The following is a 19,970-nucleotide window of genomic DNA, read 5'->3' on the forward strand; positions in this document are numbered from 1 at the left end:
GGAACCTCCATAGTGTTCTCCATAGTGGCTGTATCAATTTACATTCCCACCAACAGTGCAGGAGGGTTCCCTTTTCTCCACACCCTCTTCAGCATTTATTATTTGTAGATTTTTTGATGATGGCCATTCGGACCAGTGTGAGATGATAGCTCATTGTAGTTTTGATTTACATTTCTCTAATGGTCAGTGATGTTGAGCATCACTTCATATGTTTGTTAGCAATCTGTATATCTTCTGTGGAGAATTGTCTGTTTAGATCTTCTGCCCATTTTTGGATTGGGCTGTTTGTTTTTTTTTTGATATTGAGCTGCATGAGCTACTTATATACTTTGGGGATTAATCCTTTGTCAGTTGCTTCGTTTGCAAATATTTTCTCCCATTCTGAGGGTTGTCTTTTGGTCTTGTTTATGGTTTCCTTTGCTGTGCAAAAGCTTTTAAGTTTCATTAGGTCCCATTTGTTTATTTTTGTTTTATTTCTATTTCTCTAGGAGGTGGGTCAAAAAGGATCTTGCTGTGATTAATGTCAAAGAGTGTTCTGCCTAAGTTTTCCTGTAAGAGTTTTATAGTGTCCGGCCTTAACATTTAGGTCTGTAATCCATTTTGAGTTTATTTTTGTGTATGGTGTTAGGAAGTGTTCTAATTTCATTCTCTTACATGGAGCTGTCCAGTTTTCCCAGCACCACTTATTGCAGAGGCTATCTTTTCTCCATTATATATTCTTGCCTCCTTTATCAAAGGTAAGTTGACCATAGGTGTGTGAGTTTATCTCTGGGCTTTCTATCCTGTTCCATTGATGTATATTTCTGTTTTTGCAAGTGCCATACTGTCTTGATGAGTGTAGCTTTGTAGTATAGTCTGAAGTCCAGGAGCCTGATTCCTCCAGCTCCATTTTTCTTTCTCAAGATTGCTTTGGCTATTCGGGGTCTTTTGTGTTTCCATACAAATTGTGAAATTTTCTGTTCTCGTTCTGTGAAAAATGCCATTGGTAGTTTGACGGGGATTGCACTGAATCTGTAGATTGCTTTGGGTAATATAGTCATTTTCACAATGTTGATTCTCCCAAAGCAAGAACATGGTATATCTCTCCATCTGTTTGTATCATTTTTAATTTCTTTCATCAGTGTCTTATAGTTTTCTGCATAAAGGTCTTTTGTCTCCTTGCGGAGGTTTATCCCTAGGTATTTTATTCTTTTGTTGCAATGGTAAATGAGAGTGTTTTCTTAATTTCTCTTTCACATTTTTTATAATTAGTGTATCAGAATGCAAGAGATTTCTGTGCATTAATTTTGTATCCTGCGACTTTACCAAATACATTGATTAGCTCTAGTAGTTTTCTGGTAGCATCTTTAGGATTCTCTATGTGTAGTATCATGTCTTCTGCAAACAGTGACAGCTTAGCTTACTTCTTCTTTTCCAATTTGGATTCCTTTTATTTCTTTTTCTTCTCTGATTGCTGTGGCTAAAACTTCCAAAACTATGTTGAATAATAGTGGTGAGAGTGGGCAACCTTGTCTTGTTCCTGATCTTATTGGAAATGGTTTCAGTTTTTCACCATTGAGAACAATGTTGGCTGTGGGTTTGTCATATATGGCCTTTAATATGTTGGGGTAAGTTCCCTCTATGCCTACTTTTTGGAGAGTTTTTATCATAAATCGGTGTTGAATTTTGTCAAAAGCTTTCTCTGCATCTGTTGAGATGATCATGGTTTTTCTCTATCAGTTTGTTAATATGGTGTATCACATTGCTTGATTTGCGTATATTGAAAAATACTTGCATTCCTGGGATAAACCCCACTTGATCATGGTGTATGATCCTTCTAATGTGCTGTTGGATCCTGTGTGCTAGTATTTTGTTGAGGATTTTTGCATCTATGTTCATCAGTGATTTTGGTCTGTAGTTTTCTTTTTTTGTGAAATATTTGTCTGGTTTTGGTGTCTGGGTGATGATGGTTTTGGTGTCTGGGTGATGATCGCCCCGTAGAATGAGTTTGGGAGTGTTCCTCCCTCTGCTATATTTTGGAAGAGTTTGAGAAGGATAGATGTTAGCTCTTCTGTAAATCTTTGATAGAATTCGCCTGTGAAGCCAACTCGTCCTGGGCTTTGGTTTGTTGGAAGATTTTTAATCACAGTTTCAATTTCAGTGCCTGTGATTGGTTTGTTTATATTTTGTATTTCTTCCTGGTTCAGTCTCGGAAGGTTGTGATTTTCTAAGAATTTGTCCACTTCTTCCAGGTTGTCCATTTTATTGGCATATAGTTGCTTGTAGTAATCCCTAGTGATTCTTTGTATTTCAGCGGGGTCAGTTGTTACTTCTCCTTTTTCATTTCTAATTCTGTTGATTTGAGTCTTCTTTGTTTTCTCTTGATGATTCTGGCTATTGGTTTATCAATTTTGTTTATCTTCTGAAAGTACCAGCTTTTAGGTTTATTGATCTTTGTTATTGTTTCCTTCATTTCTTTTTCATTTATTTCTAATCTGATCTTTATGATTTCTTTCCTTCTGCTACCTTTGGGGATTTTTTGTTCCTATTTCTCTAATTGCTTTAGGTATAAGGTTAGGTTGTTTATTTGAGATGTTTCTTGTTTCTTGAAGTAGGGTTGTATTGCTATAAACTGCCCTCTTAGAACTGCCTTTGCTGCCTCCCATATTTGGGTCCTCATGTTTTCATTTTCATTTGATTCTAGGTATTTTTTTATTTCTTCAGTGATTTCTGGGTTATTTAGTAGCGTATTGTTCAGCCTCCATGTGTTTGTATTTTTTTAAGTGTTTTTCTGTAATTGATATCTAGTCTCATAGCGTTGTCATCACAAAAGATACTTGATACGATTTCAATTATCTTAAATTTACCAAGGCTTCATATGTGACCCAAGATATGATCTATCCTCCAGAATGTTCCATGAGCATTTGAGAAGAAGGTGTATTCTGTTTTTTGTTTTGTTTTGTTTTGTTTTGTTTTGTATTGTGGTGCGCAGCCTTGTCACTGTTGTGGCCTCTCCCGCTGTGGAGCACAGGCTCCGGAGGTGCAGGCTCAGCAGCCATGGCTCACGGGCCTAGCCGCTCTGCGGCATGTGGGATCTTCCCAGACCGGGGCACGAACCCGTGTCCCCTGCATCGGCAGGCGGACTCTCAACCACTGCACCACCCGGGAAGCCCTATTTTGTTGTTTTTTCATGCAATGTTCTATAAATATAATTTAAGTCCATCTTGTCTAATGTATCATTTAAAGCTTGTGTTTCCTTATTTTTCATTTTAGTTGATCTGTCCATTGGTAGAAAGTGGGATGTCAAAGTCCTGTATTATTTGGGTTACTGTTGATTTCCCCTTTTATGCCCATTAGCATTTGCCTTATTTATTGAGGTGCTCCTATATTGGGTGCATAAATATTTACAACTGTTATATCTTCATGGACTGGTCCCTTGATCATTCTATAGTGTCCTTCTTTGCCTCCTGTAATAGTCTTTATTTTAAAGTCTATTTTGTGTGATATGAGAATTGCTACTCCAGCTTTCTTTTGATTTCCATTTGTGTGGAATATCTTTTTCCATCCTCTCACTTTCAGCCTGTATGTGTCCCTAGGTCTGCAGTGGGTCTCTTGTAGCCAGCATATATATGGGTCTTGTTTTTGTATCCATTCAGCCAGACTGTCTTTTGGTTGGAGCATTTAATCCATTTACATTTAAGGTAATTATCGATATGTATGTTCCTATTCCCATTTTCTTAATTGTTTTGGGTTTGTTTTTGTAGGTGTTTGCCTTCTCTTGTGTTTCCTGCCTAGAGCAGTTCTTTTAGCGTTTGTTGTAAAGCTGGTTTGGTAGTGCTGAATTCTCCTGGCTTTTGCTTGTCTGTAAAGTTTTTAATTTCTCCGTCGAATCTGAATGAGATCCTTGCTGGGTAGAGTAATCTTGGTTGTAGGTTTCTCCCTTTCATCACTTTAAATATGTCCTGCCACGCCCTTCTGGCTTGCAGAGTTTCTGGTGACAGATCAGCTGTTAACCTTATGGGGATTCCCTTGTATGTTATTTGTTGCTTTTGCCTTGTTGCTTTTAATATGTTGTCTTTGTATTTAAATTTTGATAGTTTGATTAATATGTGTCTTGGCACGTTTCTGCTTGCATTTATCCTGTATGGGACTCTCTGTGCTTCCTGGACTTGATTGACTATTTCTTTTCCCATATTAGGTAAGTTTTCAACTATAATCTCTTCAAATATTTTTCAGTCCCTTTCTTTTTCTCTTCTTCTTCTGAGACCCCTGTAATCGAACATTGGTGCATTTAATGTTGTCCCAGAGGTCTCTGAGACTGTCCTCAATTCTTTTCATTCTTTTTTCTTTATTCTGCTCTGTGGTAGTTGTTTCCACTAGTTTATCTTCCAAGTCACTTACCTGTTTGTCAGTTGTTCTGCTATTGATTCCTTCTAGAGAATTTTTAATTTCATTTATTGTGTTGTTCATCATTGTTCGTTTGCTCTTTAGTTCTTCTAGTACCTTGTTAAACGTTTCTTGTATTTTTTCCATTCTATTTCCAAGATTTTTAGATCATCTTTACTATCATTACTCTGAATTCTTTTTCAGGTAGACTGCCTATTTCCTCTTCATTTGTTAGGTCTGATGGGTTTTTACCTTGCTCCTTCATTTGCTGCATATTTCTCTGTCTTTCCATTTTGCTTAACTTACTGTGTTTGGGGTCTCCTTTTTGTAGGCTGCAGGTTTGTAGTTCCTGTTTTTTTTGGTGTCTGCCCCCAGTGGGTAAGGTTGTTTCAGTGGCTTGTGTAGGCTTCCTGGTGGAGGAGACTGGTGCCTGTGTTCTGATGGGTGGGGCTGGATGTAGTCTTTCTGCTGGGCAGGGCTGCATGCAGTGGTGTGTTTTGGGGTGTCTTTGAACTTAGTATGATTTTAGGCAGCCTCTCTGCTAATGCGTGGTGTTGTGTTCATTTCTTCCTAGTTGTTTCGGCATGCAGTGTCCAGCACTGGATCTTGCTGGCCGTTTGGTGGAGCTGGGTCTTAGCATTGAGATGGAGATCTGTGGGAGAGCTCTCACCGATTAATATTACATGGAGCCTAGAGGTCTCTGGTAGCCCAGTGTCCTGAACTCGGCTCTCCCATCTCAGAGGCTCAGACCTGACACCAGGCCCGAGCACCAAGACCCTGTCAGCCACACAGCTCAGTAGAAAAGGGAGAAAAAAAGAAAGAAAAAAATTAATAAAATAAAATTATTAAAATAAAAGAATTGTTAAAATTTAAGAAATATTTAAAGTAATAAGAAAAAAGAAGAGATCAACCAAACTAATAAATCTATGAATGATAACAAGCACTAAAACCTATACTAAGATAAACATAAAAATCAGAAACAAGTCAATTGCAGACAGCAAATCCCAAGTCTGCAGTTCTCCCAAAGTCCACCGCCTCAGATTTGGGTTGATTCCTTGTCTATTCAGGTATTCCACAGATGCAGGGTACCTCAAGTTGATTATGGGAGTTTAATCTGCTGCTCCTGAGTCTGCAAGGAGAAAATTCTCTTTCTCTTCTTTCTTTGTACAGCTCCTGTGGTTCAGCTTTGGTTTTGGCCTCACGTCTTCGTGTAGGTTGCCCTCAGGCTTCTGTTCCCACCCAAACAGGATGGGGTTAAAGCATCGGCTGATTAGGGGCCTCTGGCTCACTCAGGCCGGAGGGAGGGAGGGGTAAGGTAGTTATAATTGGAATGCCAGATGAGCCTGCTGCAGCAGAGGCCAGAGTGAGTTTGCAACAGCCTGAGGCGTGCCTTGTGTTCTGCTGTGGGGTTTGTCCCTGGATCACAGGACCCTGGCAGTGGTGGGCTGCACAGGCTCGCAGGGCAGTGCGGCAGCGTGTGGGTAGTGACCTGTGCTTGCACACAGGATTCTTGGTGGCTGCAGCAGCAGTGTTAGCATTTCGTGCTCATCTCTTGTGTCTGAGCTGGTAGCCGGAGCTCATGCCCATCTCTGGAGCTAGTTTAAGCGGTGCTCTGCTTTCTGTGGGCAGACAGGGAAGGAATCCCCTCTCCTCGTGCTCCCCAAAACAATGGTCTCTTGCCTCTTAGGCAGGTCCAGAGTTTTTCCTGGACTCCCTCCCGGCTAGCTGTGGCGCACTAGCTCCCTTCAGGCTGTGTTCATGCAGCCAACCCCAGTCCTCTCCCTGAGCCCGAGCCTCAGGTCCCAGCCCCCGCCTGCCCTGGCTGGTGAGCAGACAAGCCTCTTGGGCTGGTGAGTGCTGGTCGGCACGGATCCTCTGTGCGGGAATCTCTCTGCTTTGCCCTCTGCACCCCTGTTGCTGCACTCTCCTCTGTGGCTCTGAAGCTTCCCCCCCCGCCCACTCCCCATCTCCACCAGTGAAGGGGCTTCCTAGTGTGTGGAAGCTTTTCCTCCTTCACAGCTCCCTCCCAGAGGTGCAGGTCCCATCCCTCTTCTTTTGTCTGTTTTTTCTTTTGCCCTACCCAGGTACGTGGGGATTTTCTTGCCTTTTTGGAGATCTGAGGTCTTCTGCCAGCGTTCAGAGGTGTTCTGTAGGAGCTGTTCCACATGTAGATGTATTTCTGATGTATTTTTGGGGAGGAAGGTGATCTCCGCATCTTACTGCCATCTTGAAGGTCCCACCCCGAAAGTAATGGTTTTGATTGATTATTTAAATTTCCTTTTTTTTGTAGTTAAGCTGTTTTTTTCTTTTTCCCCCTTATTTAAGATGTAATATTTACATTTTTTAATATTTATCGAGTTATAGGTACTTAAAGGTATCTCAGTATAGGAATTAGTGAAATCTGTTGCATTTATCCATTTGGTTAAATTCAAAACATGCTAGATAATACTGTTGAAATTGTTTTTGTCTCTCTGAAGTTGATTATGAGATATATTGAAAGATTAAATCAGTCTCACATGCATGCTAGCAATAACCATCATCCTCACTTCTTGAGAAAGACGTATCATATAAATCTAGATAGCTAGGATTACAGAGACCGTATAATTTCACTCTTTGGGTGGACATGCGTAGCCAGTCTTTTTCTTTTTTAGTTTATGAGGAGGTCCAGCAGGCTGGTTTCTTCTTAATAACCACCTGGCCTTATGTAAAGCTATAGTCTTTTATCCAAAACCCTTGGGGCCTGGTGTGTTGTTATTTGAATTTAAAAAAATATATTTTAGAAAGTAATACAGTATATATGCTAGCTGATATTTTATATATGATGTAACATTCTTAACAGGGTCTGAAGAGTCACTCTATAATTAAACATATTAATATTTCTGCAGTGAGATGTATGAATATTCACATTAACTGGGACAAGCGGATGGAAGAGCCTTGTATCAGTTTGGGTCAGTTATGAAAAAACTTTGGATTCCAGAATTTTTTGAATTTTGAATTTCAGATAATCAGTGGTGAACCCATAATAAAGTGTGTTATGTATTATAATATTAATAGGTATAATGCTTTTTACAAATAATTTAAACTATAACAAAATTATATGTCTTTATTTAGTGTTTATCAGTTTTTCCACTATTTCACCTTTTATTTCATTCTCTAAAATATTTTCTTTGTACAGCTGTTGTATTCTCGAGGATTGCTAATTGATCTTCTAATCAAATCTAATGTTAGTCGATATGCAGAGTTCAAAAATATTACCAGGATTCTTGCATTTCGAGAAGGAAGAGTGGAACAGGTACTGTGCTGAGCAAGTATTGTAACTGGGTATGATTTTGAGTTACTGTGTTTTATTTGGGAAGGATAAGCAAATACGATTGTTATTTTCCTGGTAAAGCAGCAAAATCCAATCCTGCATGGTGATTAACAACTGTAAATAGTAAGAGATTGCCAATTAAAATGTCTAATGTTAATTTTCTCATGATTTATTCTGCAGCTTGATGTTGGTGTTGAGAAAGTGTTAATTTCAGACAGCGTTGCTAGATTTGAGCTGTCATTTGTTCCCAGTTAGGGGTGACATGCTGGTGGCCTTCTAATGGCCTAAAGAGCAACTTGGCAGGATTAAGTAAGAGAGCTCACAAGTTAATTAGCTCTGAAGTCAACAGCGATGCCATAAGAACTGATGGAAAGTAACATGAAACAGCCTGATTAGAAAGGAAATAATAATCTTGTTATACTTAAAGGGAAAGAAAACGTCATTTGGAATACTTGTATCACTAGGAAGCAGTTTCTTAACTTTTAAAATCATGTTTTTCAGGTTCCTTGCTCCAGAGCAGATGTCTTTAATAGCAAACAACTTACTATGGTAGAAAAGCGAATGCTAATGAAGTTTCTCACATTTTGTATGGAGTATGAGGAACATCCTGATGAATATAAAGGTATTGTTTTTCATTAAATTTGTTTTCTTACATTATTTGAGAGTTCTTATTATTTTAATATGCTTGCTCTGATTTAATGAGCCACTCGCTATGCTTTTAAAATATTTTTACTTTGCACTGTCCAATAGGTTAGCCTCTAGCAAAATGTAGCTATTTAAATTTAAATTAATTAAAATAAAATAAAATTTAAAATTTGTTCCTCAGTCTCACTAGCCACACTTCAAGTGCTCAGTGGCCACACATGGCTAGTGGCTACTATGGCTACAGTGCAGCTGTAGAACATTTTCATCATGACAGCAATTCTGTGCTGGGTGTTCATTTTTATTCTTGTTAATTAAACACTGCAGTCAACTGGTTCTTCATAGATGATACTCCCTTTTCATTATCCATTAATTTTTTAATCATTTTTTAAAATTGAAGTATAGTTAATTTACAATGTTATGTTAGTTTCAAGAGTACAGCAAAGTGATTCAGTTATATTTATATTATATATATATATTCTTTTTCATATTCTTTTCTGTTATAGTTTATTGCAAGATACTGAATATATTTCCCTGTGCTATACAGTAGGTCCTTGTTGTTTATCTATTTTACATATAGCAGTGCATATATGTTACTCTCCCACACCCCATCCATTAATTTTTTTATCAGTCATTAAAAAATCAGTATGTTTTTTCATTTTTCCAGGATCACTTTTGCTTGGAATGTTGAATTATTTATTTTGATTGATTAAAAACAAGCTAGATAGTATGGGGGTGGGAAACCCCTGGATTAGGCGAAGATATGGATGGTTTCTAGTCTTGGCTTTGACCCATCTCACTGTGTGATCTGGGACCAGTTACTTCAGAGTTCGTTGAAAGTTGAATACACCACTTTAATATCAGAGCTTTACACTTAAAGTGCATTGAGCTGGAAGAGTTATCCAAAATAGGAATATACTGACAATTCACTTATAAAGTTACAATGAGAAATACAGCAGTTTTTTTTATATTAGATGGAATATTAAAAGTCTAGCGCTTGTTCTTAAAGCTTCAAGTCCATTAGATACTGCCAGATTATTCTCCACAGTAGTATAAACTTATATTCTCTTAGGAAATTTTTATAATTTTTGTTTATATTATTTCTATGAAGTTTTTGTCTACCAATAACAGTCCAATTACATTTTTTCTGTTCTTGGCTTAAAGGAATAGTATTTAGGGGATCCTTATGTTTTGAGGTGTGATTATAAGGCAGTAAGACTGATTCCACTAGCCATACAGAAATTATTTTCATTACCTTTTAGTCATAGTTCATTGTTTGCAGTTTTAGGAAGAAATAGCAATTCAAAAAAAACAAGTATTACTCTATCGTTTTCACCAAAAAAATTGCCATTTGTCATATTTAATATTTCAAAGTATAATTATTGGCATTATTCTGCAGTTTTAATAATAAAGTAAGATTATTGCCAACTGTGGAAACCTGTTGTGATGATTTAATTATTTAATACTTTTAATATTATTTAATACTTTTCTAATTTTTTAAATCCATAAAATACTAAACAAAGAATCATCATTTAAAGCTAAATATTGTATCGTCAGTCCAATTAGGATAGTGAGATTGTTTCTAGTTTTTTTTTGTCCCCCCACAATCAATAGTCTCTGTTTAAAATGTAATAATATTACCACCTGTGTCCTTTGCCAAGTGTTTTAAACAGATCTGATCTCATTTTTGTGCAATGGTTTTAAGTGGAAATTTGGGTTTGATTTTAATTGATAAATTTTCATCTTTCTTTTCATAGCCTATGAGGAAATTACATTTTCTGAATATTTAAAAACTCAGAAATTGACCCCCAACCTCCAATATTTTGTCCTACATTCAATTGCAATGACATCAGAGACAGCCAGCAGTACTATAGATGGTCTCAGAGCTATCAAAAACTTTCTTCACTGTCTTGGGCGGTATGGCAACACTCCATTTTTGTTTCCTTTATATGGCCAAGGAGAACTCCCTCAGTGTTTCTGCAGGTAAGACAGGCATTGATTTTCTTATCTCTTTTAAACTGATACTTGAATAACAGATGAAAAATAGAAAGACAAAAATGAGATTTAGTCAAGATTTAGTATATGCAAACATATACTTTGTTGTTCTACTCTTTTATAATCTATTTGCCTGCCTACCTACTTACCTAAATGCTATAATCAGTCTGGCCTGTTTTTGAACTTTATAAAATAGAGTCATACTGTAAATTCCATTTTCCACTCAGTATTATGTTTCAAAGCATCATCCTTGTTGTGTGTGGTTATAGTTAAACTTATTTTCATTGCTATATAGTATTCCATTTTGAATATACCACAAGTTATTATTCCATTTTTCTGTTGATGGACACAGGGTTTTTCCAGTTTTTTGTTGTTATTAACATCCTGTGTATGTTTCAGAGTATACAAGTTCAAGATTTTCTCTAGTATACATATCTAGGAGTGGAATTACTGAGTCATGGGATATATGAAGGTTCATACAAGATAGTGTCCAGTTGTTTCTCCAGAGAGTTGTACCAGTTTACCTCCCCCAGCAGTATAGTATATAAGAATTCTCATAGCTCTACATCTTTGCCAACATTTGGTGTTATCAGACTTTTTAATTTTTGTCAGTCTAATTCACCTAAAGTATCATCACATTGTATTTTTATTTTACATTTCCTGGATTACTAATGAGGTTGAGCGTCTTCTCCTATGATTATTGGCTATTCATGTTTTCTCTTTTGGGAAATGCTTGTTCATGTCTTTTACGCATTTGTCTCTTGGGTTGTTGTCTTTTTCTTATTGATTTGTAGGTGTTTTTATATATTCTGAATACTGATCTTTTCTCAGTTAAATGTGTTGCATGTATCTTGCCTTATGGTATTTATGATGCGTGGAGGTCATTAAGATTAATGTAGTCAAATATAGCAATCTTTTCTTTTATACTTAGAACTTTTGGGGGTAGTAGAGCATGGTAGTTAAGAACCTGGACTATGGAAACAGACTGCATAGATTTAAATCCTGGCTCCTCTATTTATTAGCCATGTAACCTTGGACAAGTTTCTCAATCTCTTTATTATGTTTTGAAAGAATCAACTTTTGGGTTTTTTGATTCTCTGTATCCTAGTTCATTAATTTCTGGTCTTTATTATCCTTTATTTTGCTTTCTTTGGGCTTTGTTCAACTCATCCCTCCCCTCCCCTGCCCTTGCAAATTCTTAGGCTGAAACCTAATGAGTTAAATAGTCACCTTTTTAATTTTCTAATATAAGCATTAATATGGTAAAGTTCTAACTATTGTTTTGAATCTTACACAGTTATTATATATTATTTTCATTTTAATCCTAATTATCTTAATTTCCATTGTGATTTCTTCATTGACCCATGAGTTATGTATTTTTAAATAGCTAATCTGGTTGATTCTTCTGCTCTTACCATCTCATTTAATTCTACTGTGTATAGAAAATATGTTTTTATGGTACTAATTCTTTGAACTTTATGACTTAGTATGTCATCAATTTTTATAATTTTTCCACATGTGCTCAAGAAGAATGTGTTTATCTAGTTGTTGGTTACAGGGCTCTCTAATTATTGCTCTTGAAGTCTGATAAGTCAAACTTCGAGTTGTCATTTTCAAACTTTATTTTTATTGAAGTGTTTTTTCTTTGATCTGTCAATGATAAGAGTGATGTGTTTTGAAATCTCCCATTATGATTTTTGATTTGTCAGTTTCTCCCTATAATTCTATCAATTTTTACCTTATATTTATTTTGAGGCAATGTATTAAGATTATATAAATTTATAATTGTTTAATCTTCCTGATGAATTTAATGTTCTGTATAGTCTGCTGACTTTCTCCATCCCTAATAATACATTTTTTTCTTAAAGTCTAGTTTATCTAATATCAAAGAGCTACTCCAACTTTTTAATATTTGCCTGTTATATCTTTCTCCATCCCTTTATTTTTCAACTATATTTAGAGCTCTAAATAGCATATTATTACATATTTTTAATTCCATCTGACAATTTCTATCTTTTACCAAGTAGTGTAAGTGCAGTTAACAGGAGTCTGTTCCTTCCTTCAGAAGTATATAATTTTAAAAGTTCCTCTAGTTTATGCTCTGGGCAGTTAATGCTTTCTAGTTTGTGTGCATATGAAAATAATTTTTTTTTTTGCCTTTTTTCTTGAGTGAATATTTGTTAGGTAAACATTTCTATGTTGGCAGTTCTTTTCTCTCAGTACGTTAAAATTTTATTCCACTGTCATTTGGGTTCCATTTTTGTTGTTGAGATGTTTGATGTCAGCCTAATTGTCATTTCTTTATAAGTGATATCTCTTTTTTCTCAGGCTGTTTTTAAGATATTTTGTCTACAGTGTTCTGCATTTTCACTACAGTGAATTTAGGTATTGGTTCCTTTGTATTTATCTAGCTTGATATAGGTCAAACCATATGAAATTAACAATATTAAAACATTTTGACCTACAATTCCATATGATTCAAACAACTACATTGCAAGTTCCTCTATCTTTGAATTGTCATTTATTATTTTAGAAAATTATCAGTCAGTATCTTGCAAATGTTGTTTTCATCCATTGTCTCTTATTTTCACCTTTTTGGAACCACAAATAGGTATGTTTTAGAACTTAGCATTCTCTCTTCCATGTTTTTTAATCTCTCTTTCATATTTTCTATTTCCTTGTCCTTCCTGCTACATTCTGGGTACCTAATAAAGGTCTGTTTTCCAGTTTATTCTCTTCACCTGTAACTAATCTGCAGTTTAACCCTTTTCTTTTACTCCAATATTTTTATCGTTCATTTTTAGAAGTTCTGCTTTTTCCCCAAAAATCTTCCTGTCATTGTTTGATAGACTCTTTTGCTTGGTCACTTCTTTCATATACAGATATTTTATATTCTGCCATGTGTTGTTTCTGTTGATTTACGTTAATGATTTATTTTCTTGTGCCATGCTTATTTTTGACTGAGAGTTTGTATTTGATTGATTTTAATCTGTGGAAATCTGGGGGCCCAAATTAAGAATGCTTTCCTTCAAGAATTATTTGTGTTTTCCTTCAGCCGGAAGGCACTAAGACTTGGGACCATTCTAACTCCCTTCAGGGGGTCTTTGCTTAATAAAGAAACCCCAGATACAGCTCCCACACTGATACGGGCAACACGACTTGTTTGTTTGTTTGTTTGTTTTTTAATTGCAGTGTTTGTTGCTCAAAGCTTTGAGTTCAGCTCAGGGTTTGTACTGTGCATATGTGTGTTTGGAGTTGTGGATTTCCTATGGACATTTCTCTTATTTCCTTCACTCTCAGCAGTGCAATAAAAATTATGTTTAATGTAAGAAATAGTCTTTTGTTAGTAATAGGAGGTCCCTTCACAGTATCTAGTCCAATATGTGATTTTATGAATGGTGGTAAGAATGTTATAAATTTGAAAGTAACTTAATTCTGAAAGATAGGTCTGTGTAATTCCAGACAAGTTCTTTCTCCTCCACCTATTGTCAAAGTAGGGATGAATGGGCAGTGTCATGTCCCCCAGGACCAGAGGTCCTCCTATCAATTGAAACTAATAGGGGAGTTGTATGGGTTTCTTAATCATTCTTTTCCTCTTCCTGTGGCTTTGCCCGATTCAGAGGGAGCTACACTACTTTCTCTCATGTTCCCACTTGCCACTTACTCCTACAGAACTTTAGGGTAAGGAATAGGGACAAAATCAACAGGTCACTGGGGAGTTAGCAGAAGATCACTGGCTTCCTTACCAGCACTTTATGAAAATGGATTGTTTAACCTCATTCTTATTTTTTCACAAAATCCATTTATTTCCTTTCCTAATTCATATATTTGTAAATATATATTTAATGTTTGTTTATTTGTTATTTTTAAGGGAAACAACATTTAAAAGTTTCATTTGTCCTGTACTGATAAAAAATTTGAATGACACCCTTATGTGTTGAATTCTAGACAAAGGAAATATTTTTCGCCAAAGATGATTGTAACCTTCTTAAGGCTAAGGTTTTATCAGCCTTCTGTATCTTTTTATCCTCTGCAAGCCTATCTCAGAATTTTGTGTGTGGTTCATATTTAATGTTTGTTATAAAAATTATATCTCGCTCTCTCCAATTTGAAGTGAATTGAAATTTCAGGGAATGATATAATTAAATGTATATGTATTTGTGTAGATAGATAGATATTAAAGACAACAACAAAAGACTGTTATATTTGAAGTAGTGTATTAAACTTCTGGGTGGTTCTTTGGCATCTCTGAGTTCTTCCTACATATTATATATATGAATCTGTGTGTTTATAAGTTATAATAAAATGCATTTACTTGGCCTAGGGATATTAACTTTTAATTTTATATTTGATTCCCTGCATAATGCTTTACAATTTCATATAAATATTGTTCTGTTTATATCCTAAAGTACTAACACTACCACCATCTGTACATCATAGTCTACACTTTTTATCACCAGGTTATCAGAATTAGGTATCACCTGTTCTGTGATTTCTAACCACCGTTTTATATTCTGTTTTAATATAACCCTCTTAAGCATTTCTCACAGCCAGTTACAGTGTGTTCTCATCAAGGCTACTGTTATAAATGGCATGCATGTATATTTATATGAAGGATTCAAAGACTTTTGTAAGTCATATCCTTGCATTCTAAATGAACTCTGCATAAACTATAACATTTTAACTACTGGAGATAACTTTCATGAATGACCACCCTTTGAGGTTTTTATCAATTTAAATAGGTAGGGTTTTTTTTCAGCAAAGAAAATGAAGCTTATTTATTGTACTACCTATTACCCATTGATATGTCAAGATACATAAATTGGACCATACTGGAAGAAAGTCATTGAAACCTATATATTTTTCTAGTCTAGCAAGCCATAGAATTTCCCCTACTGTATATTCGTTGGTTAATATTTTTTCTGGCACACTGGGCAGGATATGTATGCAGTATATAGGTTTTTAAACTCTCACACTATATCTTCCAAACAGAAGTCCTTTTTAAGCCCTAACCAAGTAATTTGTTTCTGTTATCTGTGTGGTTGGTAACATGGTAGCCTTTAGAACTACTTTCTAGTTCAGAATGGGTTTCATATACTGTGTCGTGTTTTCATAACCTATGAAATGGAGCAGTACCTGTGGGAGCAAACAAACTCTACATTTTTTTTTATAAATAGACTTAGACTGCCTGGAGATTGTTACTTGTTTTTTGTAAAGAGAGAGAATTTAACTAATAGTTTACTAGGTAATTCTGCCTTCCATTCTTCAGATTTTAGCCTACATTTTATTTCCTTTTTTTCCTTTAATGTAATGGGATTGTTAAAACATACAGAATGAATATGTTTTACTTTTAACATGTAATATAAATTGTGTGTGTGTGTGTAAAATCACCACCGAATATTTTGTACCAAGTATTCGCATTCAAATATCATTTTCCTGAGTATTGTATATGGAAAATTGAATAGATGCATGATCTACCTCAGGAAATTGTGGAACACACATTGATTAAATTAGAGCTTTTTAAAAAAGAGAATGAAAGAACACCAAAAGTCCAAAACATATAAGTAACTTGCTCAAGATTATAGGAATAGCATGGAACTACAGGAAAGGGAATCTCCCATTTGATACATTCAATCAGTAATGGAAGAAAGAATGATGCCCCAAATGGGCCACATAGATGCTACTATGATTTTGTCATAACCATGGAATTGGTTTTTTAATATAAAGTGTAAGGTATTTTATATTTTGTCTTTTTTCCTCTGCTTTAAAAAAATAACTTCTTTAGTCCAAAGTCCAAGATCAAAACATGCACTTTACTGAATGTTGTATTGTTCTATTTGGAGAACTCATAGTATAAAACATCTCTCAGACCAAAGTTGCCTGCTTATTTTCTTCTGTAATAACCAAGCTTTTTTTTTTTCTTTTTTTCTTTTTTTTTGCGGTACGCGGGCCTCTCACTGTTGGGGCCTCTCCCTTGCGGAGCACAATCTCCAGACACGTAGGCTCATGGGCCATGGCTCACGGGCCCAGCGGCTCCGCGGCATGTGGGATCTTCCCGGACCGGGGCACGAACCCGTGTCCCCTGCATCGGCATGCAGACTCTCAACCACTGCGCCACCAGGGACGCCCCCAAGCTTTTTTATTTAGAGAATTTTCAGAAATCTAAGAGATGTTTGTTAACCTGGATCAACATATTTGAAAACCAAGAGAAGCCTTAAAATTGATGAAAGATTATACTGATGGAAAATTTTATGAGTTTATTTATGGCTTCAACTGCATGTGAAGTCAGAAAAAGCAAAATTGAGATGGTTTTTTACTGTCTGCCCCCAATGTTCTTGCCCCTTCACCCCAACAAGTGTGGGCTAGATTATGGATCTAGATTCTTTAATTGTACATTTTTTCCCCCTCAACAGCATTCTCCTTAATCTCTCTTCTTGTAAAAATCTCCCTACTATTTTGCTAGTGATATGACAGAAAAACTTAGAGTTGGAAGAATGCTGTTATATTGTTTTGACTGGTTGTCTAATTTTACAAATGAGGAAAGTTAAGGTAAAGAGAGGCTGAGACTAGAAACCAGATTTCCTGGTATGCATTCTACACAACTAACTTCTTCTACAATGTTTCTTTAAACAATGTTTTCTGGAAAAAATTAAGAGGAGATAGTTAATTAAAATATTGTTATTTGGGGGGATTTTTAAATATCTGTGGTTTAACAACTTGTAATTTGCTATGATTTCTTTTCTCACAGTCGATGCATAGTCATTCCCCCACCACCACCCACCACCCCCGCAAAAAAGACAGGAGAGAATAAGGGCCATTCTTACCGTGTTCTAGAAACATGTTCTGATTCTGTGCCCAACAGGAAATACCAGTTTAGATGAATAAAGAAATTATGTCAAATTCCTAAATTTACCTAATTGATAAAGGTAAAAGGAGAAACAGACCATGAGCAAATCAATCTCCCCCCCACCCCTATAACTTGTATGTATGCATTTGATAAACAGTAATGCAGATGAGCCCAGTAGCAGTTATGTTTTATACGTTTTGGGGACTAGTTAGCATTGATCTGTTTTATGCTCCAAATCCCATTGGTTTCCTCCCACAGTGTCATAAGTAGAACTCCACGATACACCTAGGTGCAGAATCTGGCCCTATGTCTAATTGTTGGTAGATTTGACCAATGCAAATGTATGTGTGTGTGTATTTATGTAAAGCTTGATTATTGAATCAAGCCTTAAATATTTGAAATTAAATGTTAAAAAATTGCCAGAGTGAATTTAAAAGAAACGGATTAATTAATTGGACATCAAGTATATAAATCATATGGTTAAGAAATATTTTCACAGTGGATCGCTACACACTATTGTTTTGCAGCAGTGCAGCTGAATAGAACTGCATTGAAATATACCAAAGGTTCTTAATCTAGGGTCCATAGGTCCTTGGAACTTATATATAACAGGTTATATGTATATCTTTATAAAAATATTGGTAGTTTCATCAGATTTTCACAGGCATCCGTGACCTAATAAGGGTTGAGAACCATTGTGAGAATTTTCTATAAAAGAAAGCATTATTTTTTTTACTCAGATAATCATCCTTAAGAGCTTATAAAAAGAAGAGGTTCTAAAGAGTGAATAGCAAAGGTGCTTCTGGGCTCTAAAGACCAGGGAGAGATGGGAAAACTTGAAAATATTGCTATTGGAACTGTAATTTACAAGCGCCTCTTCGGGTAGATGCAAGCAGATATCTGTGCTCTAGTGGTGTGGGGGAGAAGTAAGTTCAGTGCAGTGAACCAGAGTGTACATTTTAGAGCCAGACCAATGGGGTCAAATTCCGGTTTCACCATGTGCTAGCTGTGTATCATTGTGCAAGTTATTTAAACTCTCTGTGTTCCAGTCTCTTCAGTTTTTCCATGGGGATAATAATAGTAGTATCTACTTCATAGGTTGTGAGGCTTAAAGTGAATTAATATCTAGAAAGTGCTTAAACAGTACTTGCCTTAGTAAGTACTACATAAGTGTTAGGTGTTACTACTCTTACTGTTACTATGATTATGATGATTACTGCTGCTGTTGCTGCTGTTGTAGAATGCTACCAGGGCAAGTATGAGACCAAGTTAGGGACTGAGCTAGATTTGTGTTCTAATCCAGTGGGTCAACAAACTTTTTCTGTAAGGGTCAGATAGTAAATAGTTTAGGCTTTGCAAGCCATATGGTTTTGGTTGAAACTATTTGCAGTCTTAGACAGTATGTAAAAGAATGGACGTGGCTGTGTTCCAAAAAAACTTTATTTACAAAAATAGGTGGTAGTTTTTCCGACCCTAGTGTAATCAACGGGATAGACTTGTACCTACAAAACATGATAATAATTTTTTTAAAACCTTGATGTTAGGAAATTATAGAAAATTGCCTGAGTGCAATACCTGGTATTTATTAGTCATTCATTAAGTATTTGATGGATAAGTGAGTGAATAGTTGGTATTTATGAATTGCTGCAAAAATCAGGTGTTAAAGGGCCCATAGAGCAATATTTCTCAAGCTTTCACTTACGTCAGAATTTAACAGATTACTGTGTCCCATTCCCAGAGTTTCTGACTTGTAGATCTGAAGTGGGGCCTGGAAATTTGCATTCTAATAAGTTTCCAGATGTTGTTGATGCTGCTTGTTTAGGGAACACTGCTGAAGAGGAAGCAGCCAGGGGAATTGCTCTCCGGGCCCAATTCTAATCAACAAGAAGGAAAAGATTTAGTTAAAGTGACAGAAAACTTGTGAAGAAGCATCTCTGTCATTTGTTATAAGTTTGATTATTTTCATTTCTTCCCATTTTAATTCAACAGCTATTTTTTAAGCGTCTGTTCTCTACTTTATACTCTCCTAGGTGTAGTGGATATATATGAAAAAGAATATGATATAGTCAGACTTTGATGGCGGTGTCAATAGTGTTTACTGTAGTTGAGGAAAGAAAATAAAATGCACACTCATAGACCAATTAAAGAATAAGAAAACATATTTCATCAGGTTCCAGAGTGTGCAATGCAGGAATGAATGCCATCAGTACTCAGAAATGATTTGAAGGAGCCTAAACAGATATGACATGAAATTAATTTAATCAAAGCACACAGATGACACTTAGGAAGTTATAGGAATCTCAGACTGCTCTGTTAACCCATCCATTTCTAGAAAAGAGCAAGAAGATTGGGCTCCACTCTATGCTAAGAACCATCAGTGGTCTGACCCCACCTTGTCATTGAACATGGTCCATTTCTGTGAGATACATAATTGTTCTAGAGGCTCTTGATTTAGGCTAGCTTCTCAATTGAAGTATTGTTGACATTTTTGGCAGTATAATTCTTTGTTGTGATGTTGAAAGAGCTGTCCTATGCATTTTAGGATGTTTATTTAGCAGCATCTCTGGCCTCTATCCACTAGATGCCACTACCTTCACCTACCTACTTGTGACAGACAAAAATATCTCCAGACATTGCCAAATGTCCCCCGGGGCAAAATAGTCCCTGTTTGAGAAATACTGGTTTAGTCCAACTCAGTATATATTTAATTTGGTGTAGTCTACTCTAGTTAAATGTTGACAGGCAGGGAGAATAAAATGTTCTTTCAGGTCTTTCTTACATTCTTCTTACTCAACTTTTGGTTCTATAATC

At 35.9% G+C, this 19,970-nt stretch overlaps 1 protein-coding gene across 1 annotated transcript in view; it reads left to right on the top strand.

Annotated features, from left to right (window-relative positions):
- CHM (CHM Rab escort protein) overlaps positions 1–19,970 on the top strand; it is a 198,384-nt gene that overhangs the window by 82,034 nt on the left and 96,380 nt on the right. Inside the window, exons 6-8 of the mRNA XM_030849074.2 lie at positions 7,541–7,657; positions 8,177–8,297; positions 10,075–10,300. Coding sequence (XP_030704934.1) covers positions 7,541–7,657; positions 8,177–8,297; positions 10,075–10,300 — 464 coding nt within the window. The remainder of the gene's footprint in view (positions 1–7,540; positions 7,658–8,176; positions 8,298–10,074; positions 10,301–19,970) is intronic.

The sequence above is a fragment of the Globicephala melas genome, chromosome X, assembly GCF_963455315.2.
Source record: "Globicephala melas chromosome X, mGloMel1.2, whole genome shotgun sequence".
NCBI lineage: Eukaryota > Metazoa > Chordata > Mammalia > Artiodactyla > Delphinidae > Globicephala > Globicephala melas.